The sequence below is a fragment of the Strix uralensis genome, chromosome 1 (assembly GCF_047716275.1).
Source record: "Strix uralensis isolate ZFMK-TIS-50842 chromosome 1, bStrUra1, whole genome shotgun sequence".
Classification (NCBI taxonomy): domain Eukaryota; kingdom Metazoa; phylum Chordata; class Aves; order Strigiformes; family Strigidae; genus Strix; species Strix uralensis.
The window spans coordinates 22,375,839-22,401,259 of NC_133972.1; the positions used below are offsets into that span (position 1 = coordinate 22,375,839).

General features: G+C 39.4%; 1 protein-coding gene across 6 annotated transcripts in view; it reads left to right on the forward strand.

Annotated features, from left to right (window-relative positions):
- ULK4 (unc-51 like kinase 4) overlaps positions 1-25,421 on the forward strand; it is a 253,132-nt gene that overhangs the window by 224,607 nt on the left and 3,104 nt on the right. For all 6 annotated transcript variants that reach the window (XM_074891573.1, XM_074891583.1, XM_074891535.1 and 3 more), the window contains one exon: positions 25,028-25,116. In XM_074891573.1, the coding sequence (XP_074747674.1) occupies positions 25,028-25,116 (89 nt within the window). The remainder of the gene's footprint in view (positions 1-25,027; positions 25,117-25,421) is intronic.

Below are 25,421 nucleotides of genomic sequence, written 5' to 3' on the forward strand. Positions count from 1 at the left end.
AATCTGACGTAAGGGATAGTCAGGAAGAGACTCTTTGCAGTAAAAGTGCCAAGGTGCAATTATGTATCGTTGTATCTTGTGTGGTAGCAATATGCCCACGCACGAAAACAATAGAAGTTTCACCACCATGCAAAGCACAATGTTTAATTGCCCTGACTTAGTTTATCTGTGCAATTGACAATTTGAATATGTTCTTAGTCTAATTACAAGTGTTATTTTGATACAGTTAAGCCCGCATTTCACTACTTCTCTCCATAACTGGTTGGTTTGGGGTTTTTTCTCTCCATACTTTGTGCCTGGTCTAAGGCCTATCAAAAAACTTGCCGTATTGATACCTTGCCTTGCACACTGTGGCCCAGTTCTTGTATGCCAGACCTTTGACCACTGTCAAGAGTACAAATAAATATTATTAATGACTGTTATATCTGTGAATTATATAATCATTTAGGTTGGAAAAGACCCTTAAAATCATTGAGTCCAACCATTAAGCTAACACTACCAAGTCCACCACTAAACCATGTCCCTATGCATCACATCTGCCCAGTTACTGCTTTTACTAATGCAGTATTTAGGTGTTTTAGTTGTACAATAAACCATATTTTTTCTTTCCCAGTTACCATAAGTATGAGAATAGATAAACTGTTTTTTTACTGTGAATATGATGCTTTGGAAAATATCGCCTTTACTAATTATACCAGAAGGTTTTAGTATGTGAATGTCTTTGGTGACTTAGAAGTCTTCCTGAAAAATGCAGGTAAAGAAAATGATACCTTTCAGAATGTTCTCTTTTATGATCTGTCATCCTTAGTTAAGAGTCCTTGACAGGGCAAAAATACAGACTTAACTTCCAATGAATATATAAAGAATTTACCCTAAGCAATTTGACAGTAGTGTTAGAAACAATCCATTGTGTTAAAGTGACAAAAACTCTGGATGCCAGTGGTAGAATGTGGGAAGTTATTTTAATTATTTTTCTTCAGTCACAGTAAAATTATTGTAAGCGGGTATAAAAGAGGATTAGTTAGCATCTACCTCCTCAGCTTTAGAATCAGAAAATAAATCACAGCCTGCGGTAATTGAAGCTCATTTTGACATGAATACCAGTATCCATGTTGTATGGCACTGTGGTTCAAAATCAAAATTTACTAAAAAGGGGTTATTAATTTTTCCGTTAAGAATTGTAGCTCAGCTCCTTCATTTATCTTGATAAATTTGGGAGGTTGTTGTTTAGGAGAATGAATGAATGACTAAAGAAAATTACTTTCCCTTAAAACCTATCCAATATCCCAGTAACTGTAGTAAATATTTTTTGCTTAAAATTATTTTGATAAACCCACTATTACCAAATACATGATCCAAAAGGAAAATAATTTCATTTGAGAGACTTGTGAAGACCAAACCTCATACGTCTGACTTTTGCTTAGACAGATTGGTGAGGGATAGCCACTCAGGGCATGCATCAATAGCAGGTGCTTTTGCCACTTAGTTCCAGCTAGACTGAAGCTACAAGGGGGAAACTCTTAACTGTTAATAACAGAGTAACTCTTAACTCTTAGTATCAGCAAATTGTGCCCCATGATGCTTTCAGAGCTCAGACTCTTGGAGTAGCCTTACAGAAGAGTTCAGATGTAGCTCAGGCTAGGGGGAACCAGGCTTTCTTCTGACTTTCCATCAGGAGAGGGGCCTCTCCTGATCTCTTTCAAAGGGGAAATTTTTACCCCTGCCTTGTGCTACTTAACCCAGCCATGAGTTCTGTTAGAGAGAGCAAGGTAAGGATGTAGTTTGTGTTCACCTGAGTGATTGATTTGGTGGACATCAGTTTCCCCAGTGTCCTACTTCTAATAATCAGGGATTAGCCTCAGTGCAGAGAGTCCCCAAAAAGCCTGCATCCGTGACCATCCTTGATGAAAAAGGAGAAAAAGTATTACGGTCTTCACCTCTTCCGTATTTATAGGTTATGGCCTCATACCCTCTCCAAAAAGTCCCAGTTTATCAGGAGTCCCATTGACCTTCACCATATGTCACATAAAGGGCACGTGCACTGTATGTAGGGCACTGGTGTTTGGTTCCTCCATCGTTTATGAGGCATAGCCTCATCATGGCAAGACTAGTTGAAATGAGGAGGTGTGAGTGGATTTGAAACTTTATCTGTAGAATATTTTTGTATTAGAGATGTTTGATCACATATAGTTGGTAATTTATTATGGGAAAACTTAAGAAAAATTGACAACTGTATTTTTATTGTCTTCTGGTCTTTTTCTGTTCTACTACAAATATTCTGTAACTGATTTGACATTGCTTGAAAATATGAAATATTCTGTAGTACCTGGGCAATATTCCCATCACAAGCTTGCTCATTATATTGATATTAATTTATCTGAATTTCCTACAAGGGAGGTAAAGTTAGAAGTCCAGGAGAACTGTTGTTCAACAGGGATATCAAAAGGGGAACGTTTCTGTGTGTGTCCCATTGGGTCTGCTCACTGGAGCTGAGTAGACTGAATGGTAGTGGGCAGGATGTGCTCATTACAGCCTTTGTGCACCGCTATTGAAACTGTGGTAGCAACAAACTTATTTAAACATCTGTCACCACTGTTATTCTAGTATGATTTCTAAAATAATATTGAGACAGGGTAGAGAAACAAAGCTATCCAGGGAAGTCATTTACTGCAGCACAAGGTTTAGGAGAAACACTGTGGTGGTACTGGTGAGAAAGAGCATGCTACAAGTATGTTAGCCAAAAGACAGCAAAATATTTTTTTCTTTTCCTTTGTGGCATAGACAGGACTTAATATGGCATGTGTAGTTGCTTATTAATGGGGTTTTCTGACTTGCCCTATTGTATAATATTTGCCTGTAACTTTGGGATGTTTTGGCTCTGATTTTTCATAATAGGTGTTGCCCTCAAGTTGAAATTTTCCTGAGTTATTCTTGATGAAATTTCCAGAGTTTCCTGGAAGATTACTAAGAGATACTATGTTGTTGTTGTTATTATTATTATTATTATTATTATCTGGTCCTAGTTTTAAAAAATCTGATGACTTTTTTTAACTCTGCTTTTCTGAAAAGTTACTGCCTGTGGCAAGAATTTTACTTCTGTTTTGATAATGTGGCTTTTGCCATCCCTTGAAATCTTTTCCTATTTGAAAAGTTTTTTAAAAACTCAAAACCCTTTAAAAAGCGGCAGCTTGTTATATGCTCAGTAAAGATTTCTTCCATATTAGAAACAAAAATATCTGAAAAATCTGTTCTCCTTGTGTACACTAAAGCTTCTTGCAGCTATGCGGCTGATTGTATGGTCCCCCAACAGCTGCTATTTCCATTTAAACAGTGAGTGCATCGTCCCAGTCTGAGACTGAGCAGGGACTTTATCTTCCCCACTCCTATGTGTAATAAGATTGTAAGTATGCCATGCCTATAAATAACTATGTTCCAGTGTAGGACAAGAGAGTGAAGCAAGAGCCTGGACTTCATGACTGTTGCTTTGGGCTAAAGTGAAACAGAGCTACAGAACTGACAACAGAACTTCAAATTTCCCAATATATTCTGGGTCACAAGAGCCAATGGTCTGGAAAATGTAAATTTAATGCCTGAGCTAATGTTTTCATGTCTGTTGATTTATTGTGATCTAATGTTTTAATTCCCCCTGGTTGGTCTTCTTCATGGTCTCATGGAATCAAATCAACAACTGGAGCAAAATCAAAGTGCTGTCTTTCATCCAGCTCTTTAAAATGTGCACTTCCTTTCCTGCATGTATATTTTCTGTGCTCCTGTTTAAAAGTCAGCAGCAGAAAACTTAGCTATATGCTTTCAGCAGTCTTAAAAACTCTTGGAAGTTTCTTAAAATAGAGAATGCTTCTTCCTATAAGGCATGTTCAGAAAAGTGTGAATGTTTCTTCCTATAAGGCATATTCAGAAAAGTGTGTGTAAAAGAGGGGTATTATAATCAGATAATAGTTCTCCAACTTTAACTACAGAATTAATTATCAATTACATAATAGCTGAAATTACTGCTAGTGTTGTGGTAACCAGTGATTTGGGCTTTGCTAATTTATGACTGCATCTGTGTATGTGTAGAATTCATACCTCAAAGTCAGTGTTTGTATCAAGTTCAGTGATAAAATATTACTGCCAAGGACACTAACTCTCCTCAAGATGACTGATAAAATCAAATAGAAAATACTGTTTTTCAGAGATCTTTCACCTCTCCCTGTCGATTTAGAGGCCATGCAGTGCTTCGGAGACTGCATTGGTTTCATTGCTTGACAATCTCTGCTGTGGAATGAGAACAACTGGTTTTACTGACCACTTGCCCATGTTACAAACTGCTGGACTGGAATGACTTCTTACTGAAAGGCTATACAAAATGGTATCTGACTGTTCTTTCATTTATTCTGGATGGGTTGCTCTAGTTGTATGCATTACTGTTAAGCATAAGTCATGTTTGTTTAGTCCCTCTGAGTGTGAAGGGTGTTCAATAGCTGAGGGATACACCCTTGGGCAATTGAAAAAATTTTGGTGAAAGGACGGGCAGCTGAACAGTATGGCAGGGTTGAACCAGTTTCCTTAGCTTTATAAAGGGCATTTCAAGTTTGCAGCTTGAGAGTCTTGATTAATCATGATTCTGAATGTCCGTGTGACAGTCTTTCTTTTTTTCAAATCTGTAACTCTTGAAAATAATTCTCAGCCGTTTCAGACACATCACTATAAAATCCACCCCATTGTCACATTGAGCTCAGAATACTTTGATGTGCTTAAAGACTTCTAAAACACTTTTATCCGATGGAGAAAACTGGCTGTTTGTTACACATTGTGTCTTGCAAATAGTGAATTTGGCATGTGATTTACCTTTATGCATAGCTTTCCGTTTTAGAAAAAGCATTTATTGATTTGAACATATCTTAGGTACATCAGGTACTCCCTCTGTCCTTGTGCAATACTGAAACACTAGTTAAATATGCACATCATTTTTAATTAGGTTTCCCCAGTGCTGAACTTGCTGCAGTCTGGTCTGTTCTCCATTAGTTTGATGGTCAGAAGTTGTTGACCTTTAGATTATGCTGCAAAATCCATCTGTTGCTGCAGGCTTTTGTGAAGAGAGATGTAAAGAAATATTATCTCCTGTCAGTCAGCCATGTAAACAAACTTGAATAGAGACAGCGGCTCAGTTTCTGAGATCTGAGTTCATTCAAAATAAGGAGGAAGAGGAGAAGCTCTGAACCAGTGCTGCCTATCCACTGGAGAATCCTTTCTCAGCTGTCGGGCTATAATAAAATGCCATTGTCCTATTTTAAAATCCCTCTGCTCTCCATGGGAGAAGCTGCTCTGTGGATAACCCTAACCACTAATCAAACCCTCTCTGTGATCTAGGAAGATGAAGGCGATAACCCCCCTTTGCTGATCTCTCCATGTCCTCCCCATTGCCAGCTTCCAGCTTGTTCTTAGGGCAGCCTCACACATGAGACTTCCTTGTTAACAATCTGGTGGTTGCACTTTTTGTTATGTACCCATCAGCTGTTTATTTCCATATCCTAACCACTCTCTGACATTTACCCTAGTTTAGCATTTTCTGTCCCACAGCCTCCAAGACTGTATAGAGAGTTTACCCTCTTTTTTGCCCCCCCAATGTTGGTTGGTGGAATACTCACTGGTCTTTGGTTTACTTATAAACTAAAAGTTAGTTGCCCTAATGTGTTTTAAATATGGTCATTCCAGTAACTTTTACTCATATAAATGCCACTGATGTGTCTGAAGTTTCTGACTCTAATTTAAATTGAGACTGACAAATAGTTCTCCTAATTACAACACAATGGTGTTCTTACTCCTTCACCTGCATTACGTAAATTATCAATGCCTTTTAATTATGCAAATTTTCCTCCACTAACATGGTAAGCACACTGTTCTCAAGACTATTTTGGTTATGTTCTCACATATGTTTGCAACATTTTCTAATTTTAGCTTCCTAAGTTTTATTAGGCTCTAAACACTAAACCTGTGATTTCTGCTCATCATTGAAATGTTATCATATCCTAGCTTTACTGCACTTGCATGTCCTATGGCAATAATATTATTCCATTTATCTCATGTCTTTATTAGAAGGTTTTGTTTCATTTAGAAAAAGAAGAAAGGTTTAGTTTTTCTTGGCTCTGAGCATCTATTCAGAAAACTCCCACAGTCCACACCCATCACAAAATTATCCTCTTCTCATAGTTTCATGAATCTTAGTCCTCTGCACTGCCTTATTATCCTTTTAAAAAGTACTTCCTAGTGGTACTCACATTAATCAAGAACTAATACGCCCACAATTTGTTCTCAGAGTCAAAAGCCAGATGTTATTATGATATATTTGTGTGCTTGTTATATGGGAACATGCTTTTCAAAAATTTTTCTGATTTCTGTTTTCATGAGCAAATTCAGAAACTGCACCATATAAGAAATGTCACTCTGAGTGTCAGTTTTGAGGAGAGTTCCCCTGATATGTGAAATTTTGGGATGGAAATGTCATAAGGGATGGACACAACCAGTAAGAAATGTCTTATCTCCAGGAGCTTTTTTCAGGAAATGATTCAAAGGAAATCATGAGAAATCACTTAAGGGTGATGAGATAGCTTACCTCCAGGTAAGGTGTCCATCAGAGGACCTCCAAATGTCTGCAATTTTCTATCTGTCCTGGAATCTTTGTGTCCATAAACATTGATGTGATAAGACTTAAAAGGTCATTGGAAGTCTGTAGTGGTAATTTAGATTATCATTTGTGCAGTTCTACCAAGTTGATTAGTATGTGTTACTTAGCAAGGTCAGTCATCCAGATTATTCTCTGAGGGTGTATATTTTTCAAAAAATTGTCTCATAATAGAGACAAAGATGCCACTCTTCACAGTCATAGATAGTCCTCATTAATAGCTTATCAGTTCATCAAATGAAAAAATACATCATCCGCAATGATGGTAGTCATTCATCACTATTTACAAAGGTTTTAAGAAACTGCTGTGTCTTTGCATCAGGCTTCATTTTGTAGACTGACACACGAAGTATTCCTCTGAAGACAAGAAGAGGGGAAGTCTTGTACTTATAACACAAAGGTCACTTCTCAAACTTTTGATTTTTGCTGCTGAAAGTTACACAGTTTGGTCATATCAATCTGGTTTTTGTGTATATAGTATTGTCTAAAAAAAAAAAATTAAGGTGTTACAAAAAAGAGATTTTTGGAACAATTTGGTCAAAGTGAGTAGTAACAGGTCAGCTGGTCCCAGTGGTAATAGTCCAAGAAATTACTGAGCCTGTAATTGTGGTATGCAATTTATCAGGTAAATCAGTGTCTATATTAAAATTTTTAAAAGGGCTCCAGAGAGCCCTTTGGGAACTACAAAGAATTAACTCTGACTTCTGTAAGGCTGAACTGTTAGGTATGATAATTAGGATAGGATGGGTAAACACAAAGATAAATATAGCACATTATGTGAGAGTTAATATGATGTCTGTAGAGGGAAGTCATATTTCTCCTGTTCCTCCAAGTGGGCCAATAGTCCATGAAGGATTGTAATCCATTTGATATAGTGGACTTGGATTTTGAAAAGGTATTTCTTAAGGTTTCTCAGTAGAACTTCCTAAAGCAACTAAGCTGCCATGAGAAAGAGGAAAGTTGTTCTCATAGATTAATAGCAGGTTAAATGATAGGAAATAATAAATGGCTAGTGTTGCAGCATAAATGTAGATTAGTATCATAAGCCTGCTGGTATCTTTACTCTGCAATGCATTCATAAATTGCCTGGAAAAAGAGATGAAGTACACTATGACAAAGATTTTTGATTATACAGAATTATTCAAAACTAAGTCTGATTGTGAAGAGTTGCAGACAACTCAAAATACTGATTGAATGGATGACGGAATTGCAGATAACATTCAGAGGGAAAAATTATTCTAACTATACAGGCCTTGGGGCTTTCAGAACACCAGTCCAAGAAAAATGTCCATGAGGCCAGAAATGAGTAAGGAATTCCCCTGTGGCTGGTCAGACCCTTTCATGGACCCATCACCTGGTGTCTGTAATGGTCACCAGCTCTTAAGTTTGGCCGAGGTCTGCCTATGGTCATTCTTAGAATAGCCTGTCAGAGGACACAGGCTTTGCAGAGGCCTTTGGAAGTTTGGGTTTGCTTGATAGGAAGGACTATGTGTTTTCCTCATTGTACAGGTTCTGGGATGTAGAGAAGGTGTGTGTCAGTCCTGCAGCAGCAACATGAAAAGGGCTAGTTGATGGAGGGCTGTGGCAAGTTGGCATCTGGTCCAAAATATTTTAGAGCCTAAAGGCACCTGTCTTACCCACCCTAGTGTAATGAATGATAGGAGAAAGAGTTAAAGTGTGGGTCCAGAAAGACCACTGGCCCTGAGGCACATTTCTCTGATCATACATCTAACTCCTTTGGGGAATTGGAACGTGCATATACCTACTCCTTGGAAAAGTAAAAGGTACCAAGAAGCATGTTAGCAGCCTCCTGGCAGAGGAGACAATCCCCTTACAGATCCTGCAGATCTTGCAGAAATGCAAGAAGAAAAGGCTCTCTATATACACTTTTTCTTTCTGGATTCTGTTCATTCTGGCACTTGCCAAACCTTGTGGAATTGGCCACCAGTGGTAGCATGGAGACTGGAAACAGCTGGAGCTGGAGGAGGTTTAGACAGGGAAGATAAGACCAAGTGCTGGCGTTGTCTCAGCACCTAGGTGAAGACCTTGAAGACCTAATGGAAAGGCAGATGATCATCCCTTCCTCAGGTGACAGAAGTCAGACCCAAGTCCTTGATTTACTGGAAGGGTAGTAGCCAAGTATTGTATCTTCAGAATGGATTTTTGCATGGCATCCACTAAGGCAGTCTCTTCCTTCTCACCAACGATATTGCGGAGGACCATATCCAAGGCCTCTTCAAGGACTCTGTGAGAGGATTGATGATGGTGGTGTTACTCCTTTATACGACTGTCTCTACACACAGGCTGACTTGGGAGATGGGGCTGTGGATACATCAGCAACCTCCCCTAATGATGCAAAGGAGCCCTGCCATCAATTAAGTTTGTTGATTTTGTCCCCGAGGACAAATTTTCAGCACCTCTTCATGGGTGTCTGTGGATGCATGGCTAACAAAACTGTGTTTGAAGTGAGCAGGATCTGGGAGACAGTGCAGAAGAGGAAGAGAGTAGGAAAGGATTAGCAGGAGAAGAAATGGTATCTTCTCTCAAGGTGCCCTTTTCCACACATTGTGGTGTCCCTCTTCACCCCCGCTAAGGAACCTGTCTTATGTTTAGTGACTTTGGCCAGCTGTGCATGCCTGCTGTAAGGGGGCATCTTATAACCTACATGAGCTTTTTGATGGTGCCATGAAGGGAGAGAAACATCTGTGGATGGCCAACAACTTCCATTATTTAAAGGGACCATATTCCTTCTTCCTGATCCAAGGGGCAATCTCTCTGGATTTGCCCTGGGACACAGCACAGGAAGAAGCTGTTTTCCCTGGTAGAGCAATGAACCTGTTAGAGAAATCCTTTGAAAGACACAACAAAGAACTCCTCTACCTCCCTCATTTCACGCAGTGCCACCAGCACACAACTGGGTCTTGCTCTGGTAGGTCTGGTGGGTTCCTCTCCTGCGCATGGGTAGTAATTGCCATGGGGCTGCGAGGAAGGTTCCTGCAGGGAGAAGGGACTTGGTTTATGGGTTGGAAGGAGGACTTTTTGGGAGGAAGGAAAGAGGAAAGAAGGCTGAGTAAGGGTAACAGGCTCTGCTCCTGCTGTGGCTATCAGTGTGTGCCCAGCCCACTGATTCATATGCAGGTAAGGTCAGTCCATCTCCCTGTACTGGCTATGGGCTTGTTTGCATGGTAGCCATTTGAGATAGCTATGTCATGTACCAAGAGCACAGAGCTTTAGGCCTAGGAGGTGGACTCAGTCTGACCCAGTAGTCAGCAAAGAGAAAGAGTAATACAGTTGATCTGTCACAAATCCCATTAGTAAATCAAGAATGACTGTAAGAAGAGTTGCAAATAGTTCATAGACTGAAGTATGTTCAAACAAACAAAACATCTGTAGAACAGCTATGACTAGTAAGTTAATTAAAATAATACATTTACTGTAATTTATGAATGAAACTAGGGTCTAAATTCACTGAGTACATAAAAGATTGGAAATTATTAATTTGCTTTTATTAAATAAGAGGGAGGACTAGAGAGTGCTGTGTTCTGAGCAACTGACGTGATAATGACTGCTCCTGCAGAAAAGCATAATAGAAAGTTGTCTGAGTCACTCATTAACATCTACCACTGCCCTTTCTGTAAATTCTATGTCATTAAATCCCAATATAGCTACTCTGGAACTTAAATAGTAATGTTTACTGTACTAAAATGTTTCATTTGAATTTACTCTAGTACTCTTAGAGGCTGAAACTCTTTCTTTTGAGCAGGCTGGGGAAAGTAATTGTGATCTAAGCCTGATCCAGAAAGCCAAAGCCTTGTTTTATATTACTGTATTGAGGGATAAAAGTTAATTTAAATTGTTTCATTGTCAATTCATTCCTTGCTTTCACTGCAAGGAGTGCCAATTTTGCTGGCAGTTCAGTCCTCTTAAAGCATGTATCTTTTAAGAATAGAGTGAGAACATCACCTCATTTCTTACAGATCAGAAATCCACCAGTTGGGGGATCTTTGTCTTGGACTGAATTTAAATCAGCAGTTTAGATGTGAAAGACTCGATATCTCATTAGCAATCCCTTGATCCACCCAGTTCCCCTGGGTGCTGTTTTAAAATGATAATCCCAGTCATTCTTCAAATCTTTATAAGCAATCAGTTTTAAGTGCAACTCTTAGAAGATAAGACTTTTCCTGCTAGTTAGTTCTACAAAAAAACCCAAAAAACCCCAAACAAAACCAAAACAACACAGGTGAGCTAGAGGCTTTGATCAGACAGGTATTCTTTTTAAGTCAGATTTAGTAATTTTAGATTTTGTTTCTGCATGTCTGATACTATGCTAGAAAATAATCCAAATACAATATTAAAAAAAGGGTGAAGTGCTTCAAAATGAACCTCCCAGCCAATTTAGATTGGGTTGAGTGCTTGAAGTAGTGCAATAAATCTCTTCTTTGATGTACAAAATTATTTTTAACCTAGGTAAACTTCCTAGGTAAACTTCCAGGTACCTTAATAAAAATGATCATAGATTTGGTTAAACTTCAGATATCCTTTAAAATTAAAAACTCCTCTGACAAGGCACTGAGACTTTCTTTAAAAGTCTCAATGTCAATATCTGGTGTACATTAATAGTTTGCTTAATAGGGTGCCACTCATGTTACTTGTTCTCTCTGTTATGTGGTCAGAGCCTTTGTAGGTCTTTGCTGAAAGCTAGATTTGCTGGTGTAAATAGGAATTGAGTTTATTCCTTTTCCTGGAACAGTAATGAGATCATCGCATCAACTTTGTGTTGTGATGTGATTAAGTTTACACTGTGACTCAGTTACCTTGTCCTGGAGGACAGAGTTATAAGATTGACAGCCACGGTGAGTATCAGAGCAAAAGGCAGTATCTTGTGGCAGACATCCAGATGCTCATTCTGCATCTGAAAACATAAACTTGTGTGTTTTTAAAAGAATACAATGTAAGATTATATAATGACTTCTTTTTTAACAAGAATCTGTCTGCTTTCATTTCCGTAACTGTGTTAATATTTAAATTATTGACCTAATCACGTTAAGTGTATGAGCTGCAACATCTAATTTTAAGGCACACCTTGTTCATGGTAGTTGTGCAACAGCCAATGCAAAACAATGATGTAATTAGCTGCGCATCAGCAAAAATGTCTGAGGAGTTTTAACTTGAAACTTCTAAAAGAAAAAAACCTGTTTTATTAAGTTAAAAATGCTTTGTTTGTAACCTGTGCATATTTATTATGAATAATACCATGTGATAATAGTACTTTATAATTTTTTTTCCCATAGTCAAAAAGAAAATGGAAGGAAAAAATATCCAGTTCACATCCTGATTAGATCATAGCTGTAAGCTGGGTTGTCGGAAGCAGTTTTGTACACAGTTTGATACAATTGTCTGTTCAACTGAAGCCAAGACCGCAGAAGTGGCGGTGCTGCAAGCTAGGTGTAACGTTCACTGCCTGATCTGCGTGGGCAAAGTTTGTCAGAACGCTTGCATTCATTAGGATTGCCTTTAGTCAGTGGTATCCATTCCTTGAACACTAAATTCACCTACAAAATAGAAGCAAAAAGCCAATGCATGTATAAAATAAGAAAATGTTTGTTCTTCTGCTGATACTGAGATATAATGTATTTTGAGATAACAAAAGCTGCAAAGGATCACTTTCTCTGTGAAAGACTTAATTGTATAATTCAAGATTGAACTTGTCTCAGCAAGCATTTCATGGCCAAATAAACACTGCATCACAAAGCTGGTTAACATTCAGTCACAGCAGCTGAACTCATACTTATTAAAATTTTCCCTGGGTCTTGCTCTGCACTTTTAGAGAAAGTCACTTCCCTAATTTTTTCTCAGTAGACATTGACTTCTAGGCTGTTTGTTCAAGATAAGCATCAAAATGAGGATGCAAAGGTCAGTCTCTGCTGTATTACAGTTACAAAGAGAAACAGTCAGTTTGTCTTCCAGTGAATGTTGTCCTATCCAAATTACACTGTTTACTTCCTATAGGAAAAAGGATTTCTTCTTTGGGACTTCAGTGGATTTTGTGTTTACAGAGGGCAGACTCTCCCTTTGTTGTGGACTGACTTCTTCACTGGAAGTTTTATCTTTTCAGCTTTCCACCTCTTTATCTCCACCTTTTAATGACAAAAGTCTGTGAGCTCACAGTTAAGTCTCTGAGATGCTGGCTGCAGGGCTCTGCTGCCCTGCCTGGTCCACCGTCACCTCCGCTTCACAATTCTGCCTCTCTGCTGTCCCGACTCAACAAACCTGGAAACGTGTCTCAGCCCAGTGTTAATGCAGGCCCACCTTCATCAGCTGTTCAAGCTAATAGGACAAGTTGTGAACCAGAGCAAGTGAGATATAAACAGGGGTCTTATTCTTCCCTTCCTGCTTTGGGGACAGGAACCCCCAGCAATGAAATGGAGCAGACAGCTGGGGCAGTGGTTTTTTTAAATTTTTTTTTTTAAACATGGTAACTAAACCCAACAAAACCCCTTTGGACAACATAACTAATTGATGACATAACTAATCTCAATTCAAGCATGTTTTATAGAAATAAGGATGCATTAAAAATAATTGTGCTAGTAACTTTCCTCCGTTGATAGCAATTTCTTGCTCGGAATTCTAATATTTAGCTAGTTTTTAAAATAAGGACACCCATCATGGTGCCATCAAGGCAAAGGAGTTGAGGGAGCTGTTGCCTGCTCAGTTGGAAATTAATACTACCTTGCCTGAGATAACACAGCTGACTGTATGGGCACCCCAGTCTTTTACAGCATGGAGTAAAATAGGCTCCTGTCAGTCACCAACAGTGGTGGTTCAAGCCAGCCCACTTAACATTGCCATTTAGTGGGGGCATACATACATAGGTTTCACATTCTAGCTACATGGTTGGTAATTTCTTAAACTGCTTTAACTCAAGTACTTGTGATTGTTTGACTCTTTACTTAATTGCATTATTTTAATTGAGCTAAAATTTGTTTAAGTACACAATGGAGAAAGAAGATAAGCTGGAGTATCTGTGGTAACAGTGCCAGGCACAGCCTTCTACGTGGAGAGGATGAACAATTGGAGGAGATATTTTGTAACTTCTACATTCATTTCTTGACACTGTGATGTATTCCTCCTTGCCTTGTCCTACTTTGGTGATCACAACTGGGCAGCTGCCTTAGGACAAAATTGTCCTTCCCATGCCCACCACCTGCACAGACAGCTAGTCTCATTCCCCCTGCTCCATCTGCCGTGAAGTATTACGCAGAGTTGTCGTGCGTTGACCTTCTTTTTATACTGTCAGGGATGAGTTACCAGCTACTTGATTTTATCCTTAAATAAAATGAGCCTTGGTCTTCTCTGACTTCTTTTATTAACAGTAAAGCAGTGCATTGCCATTCATGTCACTGGTTAGTGACATCATGTTGGACTCGCAGTCTTTGTATCTTTTTCTTTTATTGTTGATAGAAGACTGCCAGGTTGAAGAGCTTGATCCTTTTTGCTCCCTAGCATAATAAGAGCACTTCTTGCATGTGTTGGAAATGGCAGCTGATAAGAAAAGATGAAGATGACTGTACAGCACTGTATTGAGAGAAAAAGGTGATTTATCTTCTCTTTGCAAGTTTCTTCTGTAAATCATTTAACCTTGTCTTAGAGCCCGTTTGTTTTTGCAGTTGCAGCATAGAAACTCTGCAGCATTTATATTCATCTGTATTTTGAAATATTATTATAAAGAACAGTAAAATGTTGGGAACAGCGACAAGAGTTTCTCTTATATACAGGCTGCCAGGAGCTGGATCTCAATGAATTGATAAAAGCATGTGAAAGCTACTCAGGAACCTGTTTCTGCCAGCCACTGATGAAACTGTGATAATCAGCCAAGTGTGGGTATACATGAGTTGAGGTAAGGAGAGGAAAATCAATATGAAATCATCAAATCACCAGTTTCTTGATGTCATTAAATCAGCAGGGCTCATAAAGGGTGAAGCATGTGGTGTCCAAACACAATTTAATGCAATGGCAAGTATTGACAAAACCCAAACCATGAACATTCTGACAACTTGTGGTTATCTACAGTATGAGTGAGGGGGGATGACCTCTGAAGTAACTGTGAACGCTTACGTGCAGCATGGCCTATTGAACTATTCATTCTACATTAAATCTTACTATGTTTATTTGGAGTAAGTAGTGTAAGTCTGGAAGTATATGTGCTTCTGTGTTAAGTGCAGCTTTGGGCTGACATTTTGGTTGATGGTTATTTTCACAACTGACATTGAAGTATTCAGTCAATCTGCAATGGCTGCTCTTTAATGACACTGACAGGGAGGGGGAGAATCAAATATGGGACCTGCTCTTAATTTCAGACAGTAGCAAGAATAAAAAGTCTTTATTCCAGTGGCTGGCATACTGTGGACTCATGTTCCTGGGGGAAGTTACTTACCCCCTTGTTTGGAACGTGTTTGCTTTCCGAGACCCCCCCCAAAGTGATTAGCACTGTGCTGGTATTTGGGTACTAGAAGGCCAGTATGATTATGAATAGATACAAGAGCTGTCTGAAAGGCAATACTGCTGTGGTCAACAATGAGAAATACGCTCTCTTTTCACATGGACAGATGTTTTGCTTCGGGTTGTACAGTGAAACTGGCACTTCTGAAACCTGCAACCTGTTTATTCGATTCATAATTCAAGACCAGCGTAATTCCCAGTGACTATCACTGTTGTTTTCGTTATGGAGTCCTAATTCATTGTTTCTGTGGGTACAAAAGAATTACCAGACTCATTTGGTGTTTCAGTGCACTGTAATTTTACATAGTGCAATACTGTTGAGATTGCCTAGCTGTGTCATCTGTTGGGCTCATCACTATTACTTCCTTTTGACCTCCTCTCTATAATTGCACATGGATGACTTACTAGCTGCCATAAAGATACTTAAATGCAACTGGGCTTGTTAAAAAAAAAAGATGTGAATAGACCAAAATGATTCTCTCCGAGGTCAGTGAGGACCAACTAGGTAGCTGTTTGCTCTCTGCCAGGCAGACCGAGCCATCTGTCACATGACAATAAGCAAGCATTGCTTTCGGAAGTCCATTTGTTTTTATGACAGTTTTTACAATTTTGAGGAAATTACATAAAACATAATTTTCCTCAGAAATTGGTGTTTTATAGACTTATATCCCTGTTCAGTCATTTACATTCCTAGTTGCTTTTTACATAAAGCATAAATATAATGATGCTTTTTTCCCCTACTAAAAAATCTTCAGGGCTTTTGTTTGTCTTTTTCTTGGCATATGAAAGACTATCCTTGTTTGGTACTTAAGGAAAACCTCAAGGGTTCTATGTCCAAGCTTTATGTTTGTATAGAAACCAAATCTATAGGGGCTACAAAGGAAATAATGTTTAATGCTTTAATATTTAGCTCAAAATCATAATTTACATTGTTTTCCAACAAGATTTTGCTACTCTTTAGTCTTTAAGTATGTATTTTTCATAATCTGTGTTAGTTCTTAAATTATCTCATTATATTCCTGCTTTTATTGGAATGGTAAATCTAACACATCAAGTCAAGCTGTACAGATTTTTAGTTGTTGGAGCCTTGTTCCAAGTCCAGATTATGACCAATGTGAGCATGAGCTTTCAAATTTTGTTCTATCATCCATGAAAGTTAATCAATGCCACATAAAGGTTCTGCTCAGGGGAAGCTAGGGATTTTGCATACTTGATCAGACTTGAATTGCACCAATAGATCTGTATAAGGACAACTTTGACAGCATCTGTTCACATCACTCTGCCTTTGTCAAGGTATAGTAGTCTTTTATCTTTATGAGGAGTACTTTAAAGCAGGAAAAGGGATGATGTTAAGTTGGAGGTATTATTTTTTGGAGGCTGTATCCACTAAAACTCAAATTCCTCAGTAAACTGCAACTTCTTAGCAGTTCCTAGGGGTCTGGCCAGTTCACCTGAGCATCACGGGCATGACTGCTCAAGAGTTTGTGTCCTTAGATATAAAAGAATTTATGAAATTGGTAATTGCTTGGTTGCTTACATACTTCTGTGTGGTAATTGCCATTTAAAGGTCAGCACTTTCCAGTATATTCTGAGTGTCACTGGTTTTCCTGATGGTGAGAAGATGAGTTATCTGTAGTGATGATTTTTACCCTCACAGGTGTATAAATATTTGACATTATTTGAATTGTGACAGCATGAAATATGTCAGTGACAGATCTAGGTTCAGCTGTACTAGATGAACATGAAAAGAACATGTACATGAACAGAAAAGAAGGGCATCCCTAACCCATGGAGCATATTGATAAAAGTTGGATGTAACTCCAAAACCACTTTGCAGTCAGACTATTTTGTGATTTTATGGGGAGATATAAGGGATGACACATGCTGAAATTCAGGGATCTTATTCATCAGTTGAATTATTAGGCCATAAAAGACAGCGGCACTGGAAAAAGAGTTACGGGAATCAACATTTAAGAGAGATTGGGAGTTACTTGTCAGAAGCTATTTTAGGAGAAAAGCTCATGAAGAGAAAGAAAGACTATGAAGGACATTTGAATATGAGAGGTCCAGGGAATTATGAACTTGAGGGGAAATCTAGATATGTGGAGAATCTGCGCATTGTTTTAGTGTGTGTATTCATAACTGCTTTTAGGTTTTTTTGCTCTAAGACAATCAGGAGCCTCTATAATAGCTCCTAAAGGAACATAAACATAGGATCTGAGCTTAAATTGGACCTGCTGTCATAATAAAAAATTATTCCAGTGAATTTCCCTGTTCCTTTTGTAAGGGGGAAGTCATAAGAGACCATCAGTGTGAGGTGTATCCAGGAGATGGTGGTCTCAGATCCAGCAAGGTGAGGACAGGCAGCTGTCTGGGAGCTGTGGGAAGAGGGATCTGAGGGTCTTGCAAGGTTTGTGTAAGCTCGGTATGTGGCCCTATTTTACTAAAGCTGATGTTTGAGGCCAGCTGGGATCATTGTTTGGACAGAATGAAACTAGTCTGAAATGGTACCTCAGGGAGTCATTGGCATGCAGATGACAGATGAACCTGTGTTTGCAGATGAGATCACCAGCAACAGGGTGGCAAGTGTTTATTTTTAAGGTCGTATTGATGTTGGGCTGGCTTATGAGCGTACATAACTTGTCAACACTGCAACACTATGTGGAAGTCTCCTGTAGCACCTTTAAGACACCTTTTGCCAGACAGGACTGCCATTTACTTTTACTAATGAAGTTATTGTGGACAGCTGGTTCTAGTGGGTGTGAAAAGGTTGCCCTGTCCAGTTCTGTTAAGTCAAATATTTTAAACTCACTAGTTACGGAGGATGGAAACTGTGATAATTAATATTTTCTGGGTCATAAAGACATCTTGTATTTCCTGAAAGCGAGCTGAGAACAGTGCTTGCAATAAAAAAACAAATCAAAAAATCAAACAAGACCGAGACTGGTCTTCTGTTCAATAATTACCCCACAGTTTTATGAATCTTCTCTCATGCTTAGACAATGCCTCTTAGAGTTGGTAATTTTACAACTTCATAACAATCACAGAGCCTGTCTTTGTGTGTGTTATGTATATGCTGAAGGGCAGAGAATAGCCTCAAAGTGGAAGGTGTCAAGAAACATCCAAAATCAATTAACCATTATATAGCGTGTGGGAGACATTCCTTGTCTCTCTGTGAATAGTCCTCGAGACAGCGTGGCTTTCAGGCTGCCAGGAAACTGGTATGTTTCCAAGTTATCGGTGGAAATTGCTTTGAACTTAGAATAAACCTGCACACACATACAAATTAGAAGAAAACAAAACACATCGAATGAAATCTTGGCCTTATCAAAGTCAAAAGGAGTTTGCCGCTGACTTCAGTGGAACAAGAATTTTATCCTTAAAGAGGAAAAAAAAAGATTTTTGAACTCTAAAATCATAGCTAAGCTGTCTGATGTAGGGTTTTTTTTTGTCACAGATACCTGCTTGTTTTCACATGTATTTGCAGGATCTGAAGGCCACAAAGTCTTTGTAATTGTGTGTCTGCAATCCCTGACTGCAATATGCTTGCCAAAGCACACCTGGAACACTCATGCTTTTGTAACTTTCATTTCTTGTTTTTATGGTCCAGCAACATTGCTCAGGCCTGTTCACATGAGTTGGCAATTAGTAACGTAAATATAACTTGTCCAACTTGATTCGTTCTTCCCACACACACGTTCTATGTCTCTCTCTGGCTGAACCATGTGTGGAGAGAAGAATAGCAAGGAAGCACACTGTGATGGTGGAGGATGCCAGGAAGGATTTTACCCTTTTAGAATGAGCTCTTGTACATCATGGAGCGAAAAAATAACTTGTGGCCACCCTAGTGAGCATGCGGTGCCTCTGTGAGCACACTGTCCTCAGCTGTTCCTCTGCTACACTTGCATAGCCTGGCAAGAGTTACCATTAATTTTCATTAAACAACCCGTAAATTGGTTGCACCTTAGTGCTTTGAAGGGTCTAGTCCCACATACCTGCTGAGAGCACGTCTAACAAATGCCAGATTAAACACCTCACAAAAGACTACTGTATATATCTGGTATTTTTGTTGCTGGTTTTAGTTGGTTTGGGTTTATTTTTAAAAAAATTACTGCCACAGATATAAAATTGGCCTAATAGCTAGAGTGCTCCCATGGCCAATGGGAGTTCATGCTTAACTTGTCCGACCCGGAGAGCCGCGCTGCCTCTTGCCTCCCAGCCGAATCCCTGTGCCGTGGTGTTATTCACTCACTGTGTGGGAACCATCCAAACCTCCCTGCTGCTCCCCATCCAGTGGAAACTGTGCCGCAGCAACAAAAATGTGCCTTTCACTTGCCTAGAAAAGGGTAGAGGACTACGGGAGAGCACAGGAGCCTGTAGCCTGCTGTAGGGGCACTGAGAAAAGGGTTGGAGTTGTCTCTGCTGCCTAGGCCATGAGATTTCATGTGCTGCGTTAGCAGTCTGAGTTCCAGAGAAGAAAGGGAATTCAGGTAACTTCATGCTCAGTGCGAAGGTTTCCATGGCCTTCGGCAACTACACACTCCCCATGCACTGTGCAGGTATTACGATCTTCACTTGGGATTCCTCTTTGAGAGCTGACACCTAAAACATAATTATTACAGCCTCTACTTTACAGGCTCCAAATGCTTTATTGGGTCTGGCCCTTCATTACAGAAAGGTAGGGCTACATTACTCTGTGAGAGTAAGCAAGTTTGCAGGCCTACAGAAGTGATGGATTTGTTTGATCCATCATGGGAACTGATGGATCCATTTGTCATACCTCCTCTGGGCACTGCCAGCTTAATGTATATGTTTGAAGAAGGATTTAAAATGAAAGAAATATTTATATTTAGTAAGTTTGAACACTATCAATGGATCTGTTAGTTTTATTTCACGTAGATGCTCACCAGAATGATTCCATGTTTGCAGTATATTCTTGGTTATCATGCTCCTCTGTTAAGAAGGGATGACTGCATGTTTCTGGCCATGTCGTCATGAGTTGTGAATGACAAACCAAGTGACGTGTTTTATTTGACTGCTTTAGTGCTTGTGAATAGCTCAGTGCTGACAGCCTGGGAGAAAAAGTACCATTAAATGCCCTGGGATAAGCATAAGATGGGCCGCAACACTGGAAGGTTTTCTCCTCCAGCAGGCATTGTGTCTCATTTCTGGAGTTACCATCCTATTGACTTATTTGCTGGGCTGTCACGTCAGCTATAGCAATGTTTTTGACACCACTATATTTTGTGACATTTGTTCCTTAAAAAATGGGAGTAAGGTCACACTAAGCAGCTGTGAATAGCCATCAACTTTCAATCACCACCAGTCTAGATGGCATTTGAAAGGGCAGCTTTGGGTGAAGATGAAAGACTCTGTGTCCTTCTGACAGTGCCTTCAGCCAGTCAAAGGTAGAAGCAGGAATGAGAAGTCCGAGAGGCACATTTAAAATTGCACTTACTATGAAGACATTATTTGAAATAGTGTCTAGAGGGCAATAGGAGTGTGCTTAATTCTTTATTTTTTTAAAATTCTGAAAACCTAATTTTTTTAGAATATATTTAATCTCCTACATAGGGTCCCAGTTAGTGCATGGAAAAAAATATATTGCTGATTGGTTTTACTGCAGTATTGGCTGAAGATACAATTCCCATTCACAGAAAAGCCTCCAACTGGACAAAAATGGTACTTTACTCACAGCATATGTCGATATTCAGGTGATGCTAACATTGGACCTGCAAGTATTTGGTGGTTCTGATAAACCAGCCCACAGCAGCTCCCATCTTACTGGTGTGGCTGCTCTCAGCCAGTGTCAGTAAAGTTGAGCGAGAACTTGAACTAGCTAATCCTGCAAAGATAATTAGCTTAATTGTATTAAATTTTGAGGAAAAGTAAGGAAGCATCACTTTATAAGGTTAAAATATGTGCGTTTGGGAAAGAGAAAAAGCCAGTTTGCGAGAAGGATTATTTATGAAATGCCTTGCTTGTATCTGTGTATACAGACATGGTGATGGCTTGTAGGAAAGCATTTGTTGAGCGTGGAAATGGTAAACATCTCCAATAGTTGTTTATTTGAGAAGAAAACACTTGAAGGTGCAGCTAAATATGCTCCTTGGGTCTTTCTTCAACCAAAAAAAGTTTCAAATAAAAAGCTCCTTGTTTTTACCCAATCAATATTTTGCATTATTTCCAGTTTACTTCACAGACATCAAGCTTATGGTTTACTTGAAAACCAACAAAACAGGAGAATTTCTTTCTCTTCAAAATGGTGAGAGAGTAGTTTACTACTTAGGTCATTTAACTCAGTCATAAATTACAAAATGTGAGTTATGACTAATCAGAGAAAGCAGTTCAGTATTATGAAACCAGCCTTTAGAAAAGTAATTGTCCCTTAAGTTTCCATGCTTTTTGAAACTTGAATTGCAAAAATCACTTCTTGGACAAAGAATCCAAAACTCCTTAATTTATTAGTGAAGACAATCTTCCAGTGAATGTTTTATATTATATCTTTTCCTGCACTCACCTTTAGCAGCACCATAATACTGAACAGCTATCCTAAGTTTTAGGAAATACTGATCTTTACATATCAATTATGGTATTCCTTGTGGCTTATCCTTGTTTAATAGAATTGAAGAGAGGAAAGCTGCTGAATGGCTATTAGCTTAATAAAGAAAAGTAATTTTGAAATTCTTGTTAAATTGCAGTGAGTGTACAACTAAACAGATTTAATTACATTTTTAATTAAGGGAATAGCTATTGATTATGTCCTTGAATATGTGTTGTAGCTAGCCCCAACAAATAACAATATTACAAGAGATCATTAAACTAGTTGTTGAAATTCCAAGTGAATGAGAACTAGAAGTGGTGTGGATAAAAGACACAGCAATGCTGGGCAGAGGAGAAAGATAACAAACTAAGTGAAAAATGCATTAATTTCTAAAATTTTGATTACTGATGGTGTTATGTCCTGTCATAATTTATCTATGGAACAAAATGAAGACAAAACTGGAATAATTTTTAAATAAGAAACATCAGTAAAGTTTTATCTTTGGTCTTGAAAGTAAACAGTGATTCAGACAGTATTTCTTGTGAGCTTTATGTGAAGCAGCATGTAATCTGTTGTATGCGAGAGACCATCTGATCACTCAGGGAGCAATCGGATCTACTATACAGGCTGCTATAAAGGGCAAGTAAATGCTAGCGGTCAGAGCAGTCACAGCATGGGAGTACTGACAAAAAAACATAGGCAGCTGTGGTCGAACTGGCTACAGGGCACTGGCAGTTCACCCTATGTTCAACCTGCAGCTTTCCTGCTACCGCAGCATTGATCCTCTCCCAGGCCCATGGTGTGGATGCCTGACGGTAGATAGAAAGCAGTTTTTTTGACACCGGTGATCAAGAGCAGGTGGGGAAATCCCAGCTGCCCACATAAATCCATACAGCCACGTTTTGTCTGTGCAAGTTCTCCATTTGTGCGTGCAGGTGTCACTGCTGGCTGGACGGGTCTGCTCTTCAGCCATGCCTCTTGGCTTGTGTAAAGCTGTTAGTTGATGCTCTCAAAAAAACATGTCCTAGATTTGGTTTAGACTTAATTTAAACAGTCTGCAGGCTGCTCATGATGTTAAAGGCGGCCTGATCCTTTCCCTCATTGTAGTATCACTTTTACTGCTGAAAGGATCTTATCGAAGCATTTTATTAGATAGGGGTGTAGCCCCTATGGATGGATATCACAGAAGCCCATGGCTTGTGGTTGAAAGCTGTTCTGAATAGGGAGGTGGGGTAGATGATCTCATGGATCTTTCTGTTTCTGTCCGTTACGATTTCTGTGCATAGAAAGCCGTTTTAATCCTTTCCATTCAAATGTGTTGTATCCACAGAAATGTATTCTTAATAATGACACAAGGCATGCTGCAACATGGGCAAGCTTATAGTCAGACCCTATGACTCAGTTGGACTAAGTTATTGTTTGAAATAGAGCATTTTAGAAGTAAAACCTTCTCCTGGTACCAGATTTTATAGTTGAGCATATTTTGAATGTTCTGTCTGTGTATAATTCACAAAGGCTAATTTGTTAAAAGACTGTAAGGGTTGTACTGATGTCAGCACCCAAGAGTTAGGAAGTATTAGAATTAGAGATACCTGTAACCTTTACTTGACCTTGTAGTTTTATGGAGCATGATCCAGTCCTAGCGACCTTCCTCACCCTGTGGCCTCTGGCTCTTTTAAGTGTGCAGGATAAACAAGGGGCACAAATGTGGCAAGTGCAAAGAAGGTGGGAGAGGCTGGTGAGCTGCAGAAGTCACAGGGAAGTGTTTAGTAGTGGCATGAGCACTCTTTAGGAACAGCAAGCAATATCTTGTGGTGAAAGCACTTTTCTCCCTGTATTGCAACTGTATTGCTCCTATTATGTGTGCTGTTGTTCTCACATTCAGAACCCAGATTACAAAATCTCTTCTGTGTCTAACGGTGACAAATATAGAAGAATGGATTACTGAGATATAAAGTGAAAGGGTCAGATATAAACCACAAGAGAGTAAAAAAGGTTTAATGACCTGTAATCAGGATTTACCAATGATTTGTACTTAGGTAATGGCATCACTGTTTTTTTCCAACACACAGGATACATTTTAGTTTACTTCAGACAGGTCCCTGTTCCCTGTTACTGCTTAACTACAGGATGTTATGATTATAGATGTAGTGACACTGTTGTTGCAGAATTGCTGCTGATAAATTACGGTGGGATGGCAGCTGTAAATACAGCTTCTCTTGTGATTTAAGAGGGAGATGTGGAGGCGTATCGCCCAGATGCTTGATCAATGGTAAATAGGGCCAGCCGTGGCATGCTAAAGCTTAAAAGTCCTTGCCAGATTTTGGGATTAGAAGTCACCGTTTCAAGCATTAACTCTTCCGGTATCGAAATAATCAGCTGCTCTGGTCCTCCTTTTTTCCTTTCTTTTTGACTGAGATTTATTTACCTTTGCAAGCAGGAATTGACACGCAAACCTTTTTTTTCAGTAATTATTTGAGATAACAAGAGCTTCCTCAGCAAGCTGCCAAGTATTCAGTGTCTGTTTGTGACACAGTGCTGTGGGACTTCATGTCATGTCCCCCCTGACCTTCCCGTTCACCTGCTTAACTGGTCAGGAAATATGCAGCCACTTGGAGATGTGTGCTTATGCTACTTATGGCTGGAGAAACAATAAACCAGTCATTACAGATCAGTGAGATAAAACATACCAGCAGTACAATCAGCTATAATCAGGATTCACTTGACACATAAGGACATAGAGCTTTGGTCACTCAGTCCCCTGCTCTGTAGGTGACAATGCTGTGCAGGTAATATTCCTAATGACTGATGAGGGGCAAGAAAAATTTCAATATGCAACTGCTAACATTGCAGTGATTTTAATCTGGCTCCTCTCAGAGAAAGCCCACGCGTCCTGATCTGAAGGCTGATACAAGCCTTGGTTATTTTTTTCCCTGAAGTGAGAGATGAAAATGACTGCCTCCCCAGGATCTCCCTGGAATTCAGACTAAATGGGGCTTGTATTTGCATTGGTACTGAGGATGAAATCAGGATTGGCAGAGTGTGATGTGTGAATTTGCACATATACAGAGACTCAGAACAAGAGTAAATCTCTAATTAATCCTAGGCATTTTAGATGGTCTGTGTCTAAAATTCAGTCCTGTTCAGTAAAAGGGACTTCCTCTTGGGTCTCTTTAATGTCACATTCCATTTACAATTGTAATAAATGCTATAACTTGTTTCCCTCTCCCCTATCCCACAAAAAATGACAGAGAGGAATTTCTTGCTAAGCCTTTGATAACGGTTCTTTCTTTTTGTTCCAGATAACTTCAAACGAGAAGCGCTCGGAGAGCCTGAAGAATGATGGCAATGCTCTTATCCAAACTCTAGAAAGCCTGGCCCAAACTGCCAGGTGAGTTCCCTCAGGCTTCCAGGAATTTCCAGGGCTGAGAGCACTCGGCTCCTCTTTTGTCTGCAATGGTCTTCTCCTGTAATCACCTTCTGTGCAGTATAAGCTTCTCAGGTTTCTGTCCCTGGCCCCCAGCCCTGCACTGCTCTGCTCCGAACTCCTCTCATTCAGAGCTTGCTGGTGTTTCTGCCACGTTGTCGTCATGCTTTGATCCCCAGCTGCAGAGAGTCGCAGTGTGCTGCACAGTCTGGCTCAATGTGTGTGCACGTTTCAATTTTTTTTTTTTTTAATGTATTACTTTATTCCAA